This window comes from Megachile rotundata, chromosome 4 (genome assembly GCF_050947335.1).
Source record: "Megachile rotundata isolate GNS110a chromosome 4, iyMegRotu1, whole genome shotgun sequence".
Classification (NCBI taxonomy): domain Eukaryota; kingdom Metazoa; phylum Arthropoda; class Insecta; order Hymenoptera; family Megachilidae; genus Megachile; species Megachile rotundata.
This window is the reverse complement of record NC_134986.1, coordinates 10,705,007-10,721,202: the sequence shown is the minus strand read 5'-3', so window position 1 is coordinate 10,721,202 and position 16,196 is coordinate 10,705,007. Positions and strand designations below refer to the sequence as shown.

Below are 16,196 nucleotides of genomic sequence, written 5' to 3'. Positions count from 1 at the left end.
GACAACTATTAATGATCTATATAGAAAAATATTGGAAATTGTTTCGAAATTTTAGTTTTATATTTAGAAATTTAGAAGGCAAAGTATATAAAAGTTTTTTATGTTCGAATAGAAATGTAGAAAATTATGAAATAAGCTGAAAATATTTTTTCTAGGTCACGAAAAAATTGAACGAGAACGTAGATACATTATGGATAAGCGATGTAACCGTTTCCACGATATCACCTTCCAATTAGCATAATTAATGTGCGTAATTAATACCCATTATACATCGTGAACATGCAGCTGTTAGATATTCATACGTGCTTCCAGAGGCACATCAAACGAAACACTCCTTGACAATGGATCTCGATTTCAACTGATTAGGGTTCTATTTCCATTCATTTTGCTTAACTGATATTTTGACTGACATTTATTATTTGAAATTTTTGATGATTCTCTTGTGAACTTTAATACTAGAACTTTCATATAATTGGGCTGGAAAATTTGTATCTTTTTCATTTTCTGGAAAGAATATAATTTTTCATGAAAATAATATTACAGTAATGTGTTGGAAGAAAAAGAATATTTATATTTTTAGAAATGTAAATTTCATATGTTAAAATATTCTAGAATTGGTCAGAGATTAAATTACTCTTTTATAAAACAATAATTTGAATTAATTCTCATTGCATTAAACAAATCTCATTTCGCAATTAATCATATCATTTTGAATTGAAAAAAAAGAATAACTAAATCGAATAAATTTGACAGAGAAAAAATACGTTAATAACGCGTGCGATTAAAAAGATCCGAAAGCCGTTTATTTAATATCAGTGAGATTAAATTCACGGATACACGTGGTACGCGTTCAGGATAAAGCAAGTTTGATTTGTTCTTGCAGAATCCCGAATTAATAAACCGTCTCGTCGGGACAAAGACAAAGACAAATGGGTGAATTCACGAGGGGATTTGAACTCATACCGGGCTTCTGATCTTTTTCATAACGTTCAGAAAACAGCTCGCGAAAAGCCAATTAAAAGGAAAGAGATGCCATCGAATTATTCCCCAAGCTCGTGTCGCAAAAAGCCGGCAAAAAAATCGCGAAAATTGCACTTTTATCGGGGCTTCAAGTTCTCTGGATTTTGCTGTCTAATTGTTACACGTATGACTGAAATATTTTTACGTCGTTAGTCTGATTATCATAAATATGTCCGTTAATCACAAAGTTTAGCCATGTAAGAATCAGTACAATTGCAATATAATAATTGTACAATTACAATTACAGAAAATACTACATCTTCTAAAAATAATTGAAAAATTAGTTAAATGTCAGTGACCTCAAAGTTCCCGAAAGCAAGCAAATTTCATGGGCCATGAAAAGCGGCAGAAGTCCGTAAGAATCGCGAGCGACCCCGGAAGTTAAAACGCTGAAAACCGAAACGCAAGTTCGCACAATTAATCAGACAGGAAACACGAAAAACGTCTGGGAGGTAAACGTCATAAATGCTTATAGAAAGGCTGCGTAACGACCGACAATTAAATTCTCGTCTCAATTGGAGGGACGGCGAAAGAGGAAAAAGTGTTGCATTATGTATAGGAAGCTCCAAGTCCGAGGAAAAGCGGATGAAGACGAAGAAGAAGCGAACACCCGAATGAATACGATATTGTTGCTACCCACGGAACGCTGGCAACTTTTGTTCCTTCACCCCCGGAGCCACCCTCTTTCCCCCTCGACCCTCCGACAACCCTCACAAATAGCAGTTTGACTCGACTATGGAATAAATTAGCCGTGCTCCAGCTTTTCCATCGGACGGAGAGGGACTGTGCATCGGAAGAAAAAAAGAAACGAGGGTTCGCCCTCGCAAGGCGGGGGTGGAACGGTTGCTTATCAAGAAACAGGGGTACTTTGGCCCTTAGGCGGTCCTTAATAATAAATTCATATCTCTACGACCTCCTGTTCCACGTCCAACCCCTTCTACATCTGTTCATCCCCCTCTACCGGGTCCCGCGAGCAAACTTACCCTTGGCCATGGCAGAAGCAACCTCGACGGTCTCACCCCTCGGTCAGACTACAAATCTCTTTTTTATGCCGCTTAATAAAACTCGTCTGACATATCTCTGACTTCTACCACTTAATTTCGGCTCCCTCCATTCGGCCCTTTCCGTCTCGTCTCTTTCTGTCCCGTCTTTTTTTTATCTTTCCGCGTTTCTTTTTCTCGCGTTCGATTCCTTTTTCTTGAACTCTTTTGGGACCTCCTGGACCACGACCAGGTTATTTTACCGCGTCTCTCGCAGAAGGAACGAATTCGAATTCCTTTTGAGTCCTGGTATCTCTTTGTAGCTGGGAAGATCGATCCGGAAACAGAGGACCCGGTGGAAAGGTATCGTGCTTTTATTTTCAAAATAAGCTTACGTCGAAAACATTTTTATTCTGTCGTTTTGTAGAAATTCAGCGAATTATATAATAAATTATTTCGTTACGAAACTTGCCAGTTTGCTTATTTGATTAATTTTTATTTATATAGATATCATGTTTTGCTTTTATATAAAACTGTGCATAGAAAATGTGAATATTATAAGAAAGACATGTGGAAATTGTACATATGTGTATAAAATATATGTACAACTGTGCTAACAGTTATATGAACAAATATTATATATACAAAATGAAAAAAAAATGTTGAGAAATAATATTAAGAATAATTTTTTAATTTATGTGCCAATTTCGATTACATATTATTTTGCTATGTGGACTATGTATTTTATCATTTCGATTATTTATCATTTTATTATTTTTATTATCCATTAATATTGTTGATTGTTAATTAATTATTAGTGTTCCTAATAAAATAATTTACAACTACAAAAACCATCAAGGAACCTTGACACATTAAATCAATTATCATGAATTTTTTAGAGGTTCCAAATTTCAATTCAGGTTAATATGATGGAAGTATTACGATAAATTGAGTAATCCTATTAAAATCGAACAATCGAAAAAAGAATCAAGAGATCAGAAAGTCTTAATAATTGGAGCAAGTTAAAAGGGTGTTTGCAGAACCTAGGAATAATACCTCTACACCTCTTTGTTTCGTGAAAGCAACCAATTAGTAAGTAATATTCGTGTCCAGGGGCAAAAACTCTCTGAGCTATTGTGTGACTTTTTAAAAATCTCGCCAATTAGAATGCAATTTTCCCGTGGAACACGCTGAGAATTTCCCTCTGGTACAACGGGCCGCTATATTTACCCCCATTTTATTCTACCCTTTCTTCGTGGCAAGTTATTTTTGCGTGTTCACACTCGACTCGTGCAAAACTGGCCTTTCATAATAAATATCTCGTCTTAAAATCTCTTTAAAATTCTGTTCCGACTGTTAGCTGAATATCTCCCGTGTTTAACAATTTATTCCTGACTTTTAGTTCTGTTCTGCGCGCCGCAAATTTTTCATTACGTCCCATAAATTATGGTAACCGACGTTTACGGAATCCTGTGGATCTTTCACGCGTTGTCAATATTTTTAACTGCATATTCTACCTTTACATTGTACAAATTTAGAAAAAGACACAATCAAGAAAGTTATAAGAAAGCATGGGGTTGCTGACTGAACTTCTTGACTTTCCAATTTTTACGAATATTGTTGGCTGAGTAATTTACGTACAAAACGTAAATATGCCAAATTTTTAGAATTTCAATAAATAATTTAAAAAAAAAATAAATGGCAACGTAATGAAATTATCTGTCAATCTAATCTTAAAATCCTTGTGCTAAATAAATTTTAAGCTGTTATATTTAAAAGCAATTAGCAAAATTATTGTGAGATTGTATTCGTAACGATAAATGATGCGGTGACTAGTTAAAAATTGATCTAACATATCAGTCTTCAAACGTAATCCCGAATATCTGTAATAATCGTTTCAGGAGGTTTAATCCAGTGGCGACCGATAATCATCCGCTATAAAAGTTATTAGTCTCCCTTTGCCCGTGGAAATTAGCGAGGATCCTGAAACGCGACTCCATAACACATTTGATTATTCAGCAGGGCTTCCGATGATCGGTTAATTTCTGCTTTCCGACACATCGCGTTATCACACAAAATTGTCGTTACATCGATGATCCTTCAAACTAACTGCCTGGTTGTTCGTATATTACTGATTGGTGTTAGTAACGTCGAATTGGTTGTCAAAGACAGTACGCCTTTCCTGATGATCAAACGTTACCGTTGTTCGCGCCGAAACAATGTCGATCGAATCGATAGACATCCCATTGTTGTTTCCAATATTGATCTGTTTCATATTGACCTTACCGAGCAATGGGCTCAGTCCGAGAAGTAATTAGTACGCTGGAGTAATTAGTCCTTTAACCGATAGAGAAGTGACTTAACTCCGTTGTTCCATAGTTTAGAACTTTTGATCCGCGTCTCTGCTTGTGAGAGAGCTTATGTATTAGATTTTAGATTTATAACACAACTCAAACACTTCAATTAAGTTTTCATTTAAAAAATTTTCACTTCAAGAAATTGATATGATAGACTTGTATCAAGGCATGTATTTTTATTTCAATATCTGTAACTTTATTATTTAATTTAAAAAACTGAAACACTTTGTACATTATAAAGTATCTGCAGGTAATTTTACATTAAATCGATGGATGTTCAGTTTAGTTTATTAGAAAAATTTTTGTACAAATGAATTTATATGAGAATGAAGTTTTCTGTATTTGAATTTTTCCGCGCGAACCGAGGCGCCATTTTGAGGATCGTAAACGATCGGCGACTTCCAGCGTCATCTCTTGACAACAGACGTAAACTTTCGAAGGGAAGTAATAAAAGCTCAGTATTCGCGTGTAAAATCGTGCAAACATCGGGATACCGTCAATTTAACCGGACATCTTCCGGCGAAGAGGAGTTTAATGTATGCATATGACATAAAGAGCCGGCGGAGAAATGGCCAGCCGCTGTGCAAACTCGCGTGCACCCAGCTACGAACACGTGCACAGAAACTAGGAAGGGTGATTTCGATGTGCTCCAGACGCGTAGGGTGAAAACGGGACGGGGGTGAAAGCGGTCTCTATTAGTATGCATCGGTTTTTCGCATTAGCGACATTCAAATGAAGCGAGCGTTTAGCATAAAAGGCTACCGGCAAAAAAAAAAGACTGCCGATTACCCCGCGTAGAATTCAACGAAAATGGCGAGGATTCCTCGGTGATTACTAATTAACGCGTTCGGTACGCTGAAATTATTAATAATACGATCAATTAATTTTCAATTTGGTACCGATTGACGCTTTGATAAACGGGTCGTTTATTGTACGAATAGGGGCTTTCGTGCTTTTGCGATTCAGTTAATTGGGGTTGTTAAATATTGACGTTAATATAAATGGAAATGTTGACCTTTCGAGTTCCAAGGTCACCAAGTTCAATACAAGATAGGTTTTAACTAAATCTATAAGGTAGATAAATATTGTAAAATATGCAACAATTGGTAATACAAGAAATAAGTTTAAAGTCTTTTCTATTTAAAAGTATTATACTTATCTGGCAACTGAAGACATATGAATTTATGGATGTGCTTACTACATATCATCTATATTTGTTTTATTTCCTTCAATTTTATTTATGGTGTTTGTACGAGGAATTTTTGTAATAAATTAACGATATAAATTCATCGATTTAATATGGAATACCAGAATTCAGTTACAATGTAAATCTTGTAACAGAAAATAAATATTATTCTCAAATATGCATTTTTCAATATTTCATAAACCAACATTTAACATGGTATCACCAAATATAAATTAAAACGTTATCCACTTTGTAGTGTTAAAACAAATTGTAGTATTTCATATAAAATCGATATATATTTTATTAAAAATGTACTTACTGTATAAGCGTATGGTGCCATCAGTTTCTCCGCGTGGATTTTTCGCCACACATTTATAGGTGCCAACATCCTCGTCCTAAAAAATAAACATGTCACTATTTTATTACATTCTCACTATTCCTTTTATTACTATTTATTACTTATTACTACTTATTACTATTTTAAGAAATTTTTTAAATATTTTTCTGAACACTATCGATACACGTTTTCTGAAAAGTTCTGCAATTCGCAACGCAACATGTCCTACCACTGTTGAAACCTACAGCAAATTCATAAAACTGTGAAAGGAAAACGGCAGCTTTTTGCTGGGAGGTACACAGAGAAATCTGAAAGATTGCAACGTAACGATCGCGCGAAGAAACTAATACCGGAAACTGGGAGCCTGTTAATGCACACATTTCTTGTTCCACCTTTTTCCAAGAACCGGAAACACGGAGAGAGAGACACGCAATTGGTACAGGGCTTATTCCCGGTGGTTGAACGTACTAGGGAAAAAATTAAACAGCGTAACGAGGTTATCTCCCTACAAGCTTGCTTCTTCCTCTAAGTGCAACGATGCACGGTTCTCTGTTATCTATGGGCACTATTTTGCTTCCGAAACAAATCAAAACACCTCCAAAAGGTACTTTCTATTTCTTGTAACTTATACACCTTTTAAAATTGTCAAACATCAAATACTTTTAAAATTGTCAAGTAATTAATTGTGATTTTTGATTCGTTGGACAAAGAAATTTAATGAATGCAAATGGGGTAACTTTTAAGGTTGAGATGTAAATATTTTTTATTTTAAAAAAATTCACTCATTTAATAATTACGGTGAGTTATAAATCACTTCAAGTTAAAAATGAATGAAAATAAATAATTTGAATAATTTACATTACTGACGTTAACGTGTACATAATGTGCATGTGCTTCCAATTCGAAAGAGTTCAAATAAATATTGTGAACGATATTATTATAGAATGAACCACCGTTACATTTTAATGTAATAAACCATCTAACAGCGAAAAGTAATTCCACAACTCATGTTCCAATTAACTAGACCAAGAAGCGATTATAAAGTATGCGAGGAAGATAATAAAAAAGTGTTTCTAATTGGAGTAACACGGGAGGATGGCGGAATATTTGCATGACGAGAAAACCGCAACGAGATACGTGCACGCTTGTCGGAATAAAAAATACAAAATTAGGACGGAAAATTACTTCGTCGCTGAGCCACGTCTTGGAAATATTATCAGTAACCGAGTTTCTTCTACGTTTCTGTTTTATTTTAGAACCAGATAACACCACCGTAACATTACCCTTTTATCACTGCTTGGAGTTTAATTTATAATCGATATTCGCGAATGAAGCTTTCTTGTTAAATATAGTACGCATGGTTTATGCAGTCGTTTATTTAAATTCGACTATTCGAGAAAATTCGAGTTTAAATATTTTATATAGTAAGCTAAAATTGTTATGGTCAATTTGAGTTAACTGATTTATTTATTATATTCTACTGTGCTTGAAAGTGCTTTCTCGGAATATTCCAAATTTAGCATCTTAAATTGTTGGAACCGTTAAGGTATTTATGTGGGATTGAGTGGGTACAGTAGACTCTCGTTATAATGCCTTTAGGCAGGGAAGTTTTGAAAGTGGCAGTACTTCGAATTTACTAAAGTGTTTCTTTAAATTTCAAATTCTAATATTCTTCAGTTTCAAAGTACCAAAATATTAAAAAATTCCAAAGTTCAAAAGTTTCAAAGTATCTCTCAATATCTCAAAAATAAAAATTTCAAGGCTGCAACACCTCACAGGTGCTTTAATATTCAAACATGTTATAATGATCAACAGTAACAATTATTGAAATAACGTTTGACATAATATCATAATACTTGACATTATATTATTAATCATTTGAACAAAACTCTTACTTCACTTGGTACACCAATTTGTTTTCTACAAATTTTTTTCTTCTTCCATACTTCAGATCACATCCTCCATCTTACATCTCATTTACAGTTAAACTTCTCATGTTACAGTTAATCTCTCTCGTTACAGTTTCCCTACTTGAACACTTAAAAAAGTTCTTCCAGACCATACAGTCAATCGCATCAAATACAGTCAAAATTATATATAATATAATTAATCAATAAACTAGCAAAGAACTGTTTTCAAATTTTGGTCCACAGAGCTAAAAGTAGAAGTACAAATGACAGAACTGAAAGTTTCGTACCTGTAGATCGTATATAGTGAGGGTCATATGAGTCTTGTAAGAAGGTTTCTCCGGTGTCGACGTAACTTTATACTTGCTACTTTCGTGAATCATCACGCCATCCTCTCTCGTCCAGTAATTCAAAGATGTCGGATGTGCCTCGGTGTGGCATTCCAACGTGACGGCGGAACCCAAGGGTGCACCGACCAATTGATGCGGTATCCACAGCATAGGGGGAACTGCAACGAGAAAAGTGATTGATTGGCTCATAAATGTTCCAATTACTAGCGATACAAGCAACGAACACCGATCGATAACTGTTCCTCGCCTATAAATCTCGGCCACTGTTTGCCGAACACGCGCCCCGCCGCTTCTACAAAGCGATGATACGCTGAATCGAAACGTTTGTTTGCCGATCGTATAAGTACGCTAATACTTTTTAATAATTCGTATCTTTTCGCTCGGCGTTCTATTTCATATCAGATTTTATTATATTCTATTAAACATTCATGGTTCGACACGCTGTATAACAATTTCTGAACGATACAGGAGTTTGATTTCGTTTGGGAGAAAATATGATCTATATGGAATAAAAGCTGATAGTTATTAATCTATGAATACTTAAAATATTAAATTCAGAAAGAAATATTAAATGTTTATTATAATATTTGGAAGGAGTTCAAGTAGTGAAAAATTGTGCGACAATTACGATAAATATATAGTAAGTAACATTAAGGGAAATTAAATAATAATTAGGAAGAAAACTTATTTCTTAAAGTGTTAATCATTGTTTCACTTAAAGTAACTTTCTAAAATTATTTACATGACTAACCAGACATGGTGGCAAAAGAATCTACTGATTTACTTTAAAATAAGTGTCCGAATATTAATATTACTATAACGTTTTCAGAAGTAATCAAGAATAATAAATTTCCCGAATTCACAAAAAAAATGAACGATGAAATACCTCACGAAAGAAACTCCCGCGGTTTTCCTCGTCGAAACTCTTCGCTGAATAATCTCGCGAGTTTTGATTTACGTCCCCGATGTCGGGCCAATTAAGCGCAAATTACAGTCAAGATGCTCGATTAAAGACAAGGACGCGAAACAACGACGCATTAAAAGCCACGTTCCGTTTCAAAACAAACTGTGCGCCTTCAGCCCTGAACATGGCCGCTCTACCGCGTAAAGAATGAAGACGAATGCCTGCGATATTTTATGGAAATTCGATAAAGTTCCTTGAATTAAAGGAACAAAAGGAAGCGGCCCATTTTTTCGCTACTTTACAACCTCACGGTGATCGATTGTTGTTTCGAATGGTTCACGATCAATGGAAAATCTGTACGTGTCGCAAGAACCTATTAAAGTTATGGACACTTTCGACCCCTACGAAATCGAACATTTATTTCCTCGTCGCTTCGTTTATCCAATATCACAGCTGTGGAAAATTAATTGACGAATAAATAGAAGGAAGGGGTGGGTATATTGTATTTTGGTATTTTGGTAATTGGTTGTTTGGTACTTGGTAGTTTGGTAATTTGGTAATTTGATAATTGGTAGTTTGGTACTTGGTACTTGGTAATTTGGTAATTGGTAACTTGAGAAGTTGGTAATTTGAGAAGTTGGTAACTTGAGGAGTTGGTAATTTGAGAAGTTGGTAATTTGAGAAGTTGCTAACTTGAGGAGTTGGTAATTTGAGAAGTTGGTAACTTGAGAAGTTGGTAATTTGAGAAGTTGGTAACTTGCGAAATTGGAAACTTGAGAAGTTGGTAACTTGAGAATATGCAACCTTGAGAAGTTGGTAACTTGAGAAGTTGGAAACTTGAGAAGTTGGTAACTTGAGAATATGGAACCTTGAGATGTTGGTAACTTGAGAAGTTGATAACTTGAGAAGTTGGTAACCTGAGATGTTGGTAACTTGAGAAGTTGGTAACTTGAGAAGTTGGTAATTTGAGAAGTTGGTAACTTGAGAAGTTGGTAACTTGAGAATATGGAACCTTGAGAAGTTGGTAACTTGAGAAGTTGGTAACTTGAGAAATTGGTAACTTGAGAAGTTGGAAACTTGAGAAGTTGGTAATTTGAGAAGTTGGAAACTTGAGAAGTTGATAACTTGAGAAGTTGATAACTTGAGAAGTTGGTAACTTGCGAAGTTGGAAACTTGAGAATTTGATAACTCAAGCATTTTGTAATTTGAGAATTTAGTAACTTCAAATAGTGGCATCATTCTAAAATTCAAAACTCCCACAACCCTCCGCAATCTCAGAAATTAAAATCAACCTCACAATACAAACTAAAATTGCGATACAATTGCAATAAAATTCGTACCCTCACAAATGAAATTGAATAGAATTATAATTATAAACATAAAATCCTCGTTACGTTATTCGCCTTTTAACAAAAGCGAATAACCAAACATCGGGCATCGTAAGAAAGAGAATATCTGATTTTATTATCGACTTTATAAGAAGACCGATGCAGAAGCACGTAGATAGTAAGAAGCTTTAAAATTTAAATAAAGATTCTCCGTCGAATGGTTGCAGGAAGCAACTTTCACCCTTCTCATTCCACGGGGAATTACATGGGTTCCCTACTTCGTTGCTTCCAGCAGCGGCCAGGAAGCTTGATTTTCTTGATCCTTTAAGATTCTTCGGAACATGTTTTATTTAGAGACCGTGAAAGCTTATCTTTGATGTCGGCATATACATGATAAATTATTTATGTCGCCAGACGGGTTAGACATATTTTAATTCCCCGGTGTTCCACCCTTAAACGCACCTTTTTAATTGAATCCTTCAATGCACGTAAAGGATAACCTCCTTATCTACTCGCGTCTCTGTGCTCTGAATATGTCGAAATATGCTAATATTTATAATGCGCGAAACATGAATATTTAACAGCCATGTGTAACGCGTGTTATAAACATGTGGGACATTATGTGTTCGTATACGATAACAATGAGACGCTTATTATTTCATTATGATTATAAGCTTAATTAATTTCGGGTAGACTGTCAATATTTATCGTTGTTATTGGTTAATATTTATTTATCGATTATTGATCTTGTATATGACTATTTTTTATCTGTACAAGTGTCAAAGTCTGAATGTTTTGAACAGATTAAATATTTTGAAATTTCGTCATAAAATATTAGTACACGATGTTAAAATGTCTTACAATGTTAAAATGTTGACGTTCAATAAATTATTGACCAATTAATTAAATTATGAATGCAAAAAATATTTGTTGATCAAAATATGTTTAAGTATCGGAACGACATTTAATAATTTGTTCGTTTACGAATTGAAGAGATCTCGAGATAGTACGAGAGAATATAATTAATTCGATGGCTGATCAAGCACAGTTTATTTGCATCAATAAAAAAGTCGTAATGGCGTGAAAACAAATAACACGATTTAAATACGAGAGGTCGTATTCGACACAGGGAATGAAACGGGGAATAAAAAAGAAGAAGAAAAGTGATACAGCGTGGCAAGTGGATGTAAATTACCTGAAAATTTAAATAAACATCCTCCTTGAATTGCTTCGCGGAACAAAGTGCATTCCTTTGAACTCTCTTCCTTTTTATCTCACCGCTTCCATTGATTTTCCTCACTCTGATAAAATTGCTTTCATTTTCTACTGTCTTCGGACGCCAAACAAGTGTCTAACGCGTGTTACTATTACTATGCTTCGTTTAATAAATAACTATTTTTACTTTCAAGTTATCAATTCAATATTTTATTATTACTGAATTATTATTAATACAGTTCTTTGTTACTATTATTGAAATTTTTGGTATACAACTAGTTGAAAGACAAAATATTTTGTTAATAAAAAATACTTCGATACATAAAATTATTTATAGAATTTGGGAGTGACACTTATTTACTGTATGTACAACTTTTTATTGGTATTATGTAAAATTTTGTATCAGTATAATGTGAAATTTTGCATCAGTATAATGTTAACATTTTGTAAGAATATAATATGAAATTCTGTATTAACATAACATAAAATCTTAAACCAATATAAAATTTTGCATCTATAATTTTCCTCCAAATTAAATTTGCAAACACTATTTCCACCTCTATTCTTATCACAAATTTTAGCAACTACCCCCACACGAAACATATCGAATTAAAATTCACAGTTCTTTTATACGAAAAAAATAGTTGGATGTATATCATCCTATATCATCGACAGTTTGTGTCAATGAATTTAATAGTCGAACGCAACCGCGTTCCAGTTCCAGTAGATTTGCCGGAAATTTGTTTTCGCGATACTGCTGTTTGTTGAATGAAACTGAAACACGAGTACATCCGTGAAACAAGGCGTTTCCACAATATATTTCGCGAGAAAACCTGGAAATATCCAAATGTCGTCTGGCCCGATATAAATTGGATAAACTCCCCTCCTAGATCTCTTCTCAGATTTCTTTCTATCGACATAGATTTTCGTCTTCTTTGCCGAATTTATAGATACGTTGAAACTTTGCGAGATATACGAAACCGTCAAAATTTACTGTCACGTTTCGGCACGGTGATGAAATGGAATTATTGTTTACCGAAAGAGATGTGGATGGAGGGATCGGATCTGCGGAATTAACATTTTGATGTAAATGAAATGTTTAGGTTTTTCTGTTTGTTTGTCGAGTTATTTCGAGATTTGTAATTTCTATATTTTCAAATTTCTATATTTACTAATTCCCATATCCTCGAATTGTCGCTTTCATGAATTGTTGCTTTCACGAATTGTCACATCCCCAAATTCCCACGTCCCCAAATTCCCACATCCCCAAATTCCCACATCCCCAAATTCCCAAATCCCCAAATTCTCACATCATCGAATTCCTAAATTCTCAAATCTCTAAATCCCCAAATTCTCACATTCCCAAATTCCCACATCTCCAAATTCCCATATACCCAAATTCCCAAATCCCCAAAATTCTCACATCCCCAAATTCCCAAATCCCCAAATTCTCACATCTCCAAATTCCCACATCCCCAAATTCTCACATCACCAAATTCCTAAATTCTCAAATCTCTAAATCCCCAAATTCCCACATCACCAAATTCCTAAATTCTCAAATCTCTAAATCCCCAAATTCCCACATCCCCGAATTCTCACATCACCAAATTCCTAAATTCTCAAATCTCTAAATCCCCAAATTCCCACATCCCCGAATTCTCACATCACCAAATTCCTAAATTCTCAAATCTCTAAATCCCCAAATTCCTAATCCCCAAATTCCCATATCCCCAAATTCTCACATCTCCAAATTCCCACATCCCCAAATTCCCACATCTCCAAATTCTCAAATCCCCAAATTCCCAAATCCCCAAATTCTCACATCCCCAAATTCTTAAATTCTCAAATTGTCACGTCCTCGAATTGTCGCTCCTCTGAATTGTCGCTTCCCCAAATTGTCCCTCCCCCAAATAGTCACATCTCCAAATTCCCTCACCCCAAAAAAATTCAAGCCCATAAATAAAAATTAAGCCCATAAAAATTTCCAAGCCCATAAATGAATAATACTAATAAACTTCAAGACAAAATCCATTAAAACAATCTCTACCTAAAAGATAATTTTTGATCTACAATTTTGGAAGCATCCCAACAAAAGTACACAAGTCAGACGAAAACGCAACGGGATTATATTAATGCCTCGATCACAAAAGAAATCCGAATAATATTCCCGTTTCCTTCTGGCAATCAACGTAAGTAACGAGTTCGTTCGCGGAAATCCAAACGAGATTATTTGAAAAAGAAGAGCCACAGATTAAACACGAATTTCATGTTCCAGCTTTCACGAATTGTTCACGCGAACACGTAGCCAAGGCAATTCCCAAGATATTCAAACGGTCTCGCGTGTAAATATAGAGAACGATGTAGCGAAACGTGTTCCACCTTTATCCTCAATTAGAGATGCCTTTACTACGAGATTTTAATCCGAACAGTTCCCGCTATCATCCCCTATTCGCGTCCTTTTAACCTACCTTTCTTCGTTTTGCAGTTATTTTTACCCTTCTTTCATTTTTTTTCTGACACTTTGTGCTAGAATGTATTTTTGCTCTTCGTAAATTTAACACTGAGAGAGGATTGTTAAATTGTAGGAAATTTTAGGATTTTTGAAAAATTTATGGGTTTTAGGAATTTGGGCGTTTTATATATTTTGGGAATTTTATAAAGCTTAGGATTCTTATAAGTTTGACAAATTTTGTGGTAATTAGGAATTTGAGGAATTTGAGGAATTTTGGGAATTTTGAGAAGTTAAAAAATTTTAAAAACTTTATGAATTTCACAAATTTTCAAAATTCTTGAGTTCTCAAATCCCTAAGTTCTCAAGACCACAAATTCTCAATTTCCCAAAACCCTAATTTCTCAATTTTCGAATTTCCCAATTTCCCAATTCCCTAATTTCCCAATTTCTTAATTTCCCAATTCCCTACTTTTCCAATTCCCTAATTTCCCAATTTCATAATTTCTCAATTCCCTAATTTCCCAATTTCCTAATTTCCCAATTCCCTAATTTCCCAATTCCTTAATTTCCCAATTCCCTAATTTCCCAATTTCCTAATTTCCCAATTCCCTAATTTCCCAATTTCCTAATTTCCCAATTTCCTAATTTCCCAATTTCTTAATTTCTCAATTCCCTAATTTCCCAATTTCCTAATTTCCCAATTCCCTAATTTCCCAATTCCCTAATTTCCCAATTCCCTAATTTCCCAATTCCCTAATTTCCCAATTCCCTAATTTCCCAATTCCCTAATTTCCCAATTCCCTAATTTCCCAATTCCCTAATTTCCCAATTCCCTAATTTCCCAATTCCCTAATTTCCCAATTCCCTAATTTCCCAATTCCCTAATTTCCCAATTCCCTAATTTCCCAATTCCCCATTTCCCTAATTTCCCAATTTCTTAATTTCCCAATTCCCTAATTTCCCAATTTCTTAATTTCCCAATTCCCTAATTTCCCAATTTCCCAATTTCCCAGATTTGAAATCCCAAAATCTTGAATCTCCAAATCTCAAATCCCCAAATCCTTAAATCTCCAACCATCCAAATTCCCTAAATCCCTAAATCTTCAACCACGCAAACTCCCCATCTCCCTAAATCTCCAAACACCTGCCCAACTCCCCAAATATCCACCACTGAACCCATAAATTTCGCTTCTCTATTTCAAATACAACCGTTTTCACAAGGAAGCTGATCTCGTTTCACCAATCATCGCCGTGCTGAATATTACCGCGCAAAGGGCCCTCTTGTCCGCGTCTTTCTTGCTTTGACGATAAAAGAGAGATCCGTTGGCAGAGTTAATGCAAGGTATTCCACGGATGTAACGTTCATCGTTGAGAAACCAGTGTGTTCCGGTTTTCAATGGCAGAGATAACAAAGTTTACCGAACGGTGAACATTGAAACGAACGAGTCCACATCGGTTTCATCCGGTGGCTTCTTTGAGCTAGAGCCCCGGTAAATAAGGACTCGATTAAATTCTACTCCGTTCCTCGACTGTTCTCATCGAATGACCACCAAGATTCTTCGCTCTCCTCTGTTTTCAGGGGGTTCTTTCTCCGCTATTCGAGCGGCTGTTGTCTGCCACCGAAAGAGCTGGCAAAACTTCCTCACGATTTTAACCCTCCACTTCGCGTAACTTTCGGCTTACGTGGCTGCGTTTTTATTTATTTACGACGTTTTTATCTTTTACGGGCATCGTGATTGTTAGAGGAGATATTGTTTCAGTTATGATTCGATGAGGAGTGAAGGAGAATATGTTATGTGGGAATACTGGGATTTGGGATTTAGGTAATAAGTACTTCAAGATTTGGAGATTTGGGTATACAGGATGTTAGCGATTATGAAATTTGGAAATATGGAGATTTGAAAATCTAGGGATTTGGGAACCTGGAAATTTATATATTTGGGAAACTAGGGATTTTGAGAATCTAAAGGGCTTGGGAAATTTGGGATTTGGGAATCTAAGGACTTCGGGAATCTAGGGAATTGGGAATCTTATGATGTTGGGATTCTAGGGATATTTGGAATCTGGGGATTTTGGGAATCTGGGGATTGGTAATTTGGAGATTTGGGATTCTAAGGATTTTGGGAATCTAGAGAATTGGGAAACTAGGGATTTGGGAAT

General features: G+C 35.1%; 1 protein-coding gene across 2 annotated transcripts in view; it reads right to left on the bottom strand.

Annotated features, from left to right (window-relative positions):
- Nucleotides 1–16,196, bottom strand: part of LOC100880785 (lachesin) — a 292,742-nt gene that overhangs the window by 48,530 nt on the left and 228,016 nt on the right. For both annotated transcript variants that reach the window (XM_012281448.2, XM_003701653.3), the window contains exons 6-7: nt 8,078–8,295; nt 5,863–5,938 (exon numbers count right to left, since the gene is read on the bottom strand). In XM_012281448.2, the coding sequence (XP_012136838.1) occupies nt 5,863–5,938; nt 8,078–8,295 (294 nt within the window). The remainder of the gene's footprint in view (nt 1–5,862; nt 5,939–8,077; nt 8,296–16,196) is intronic.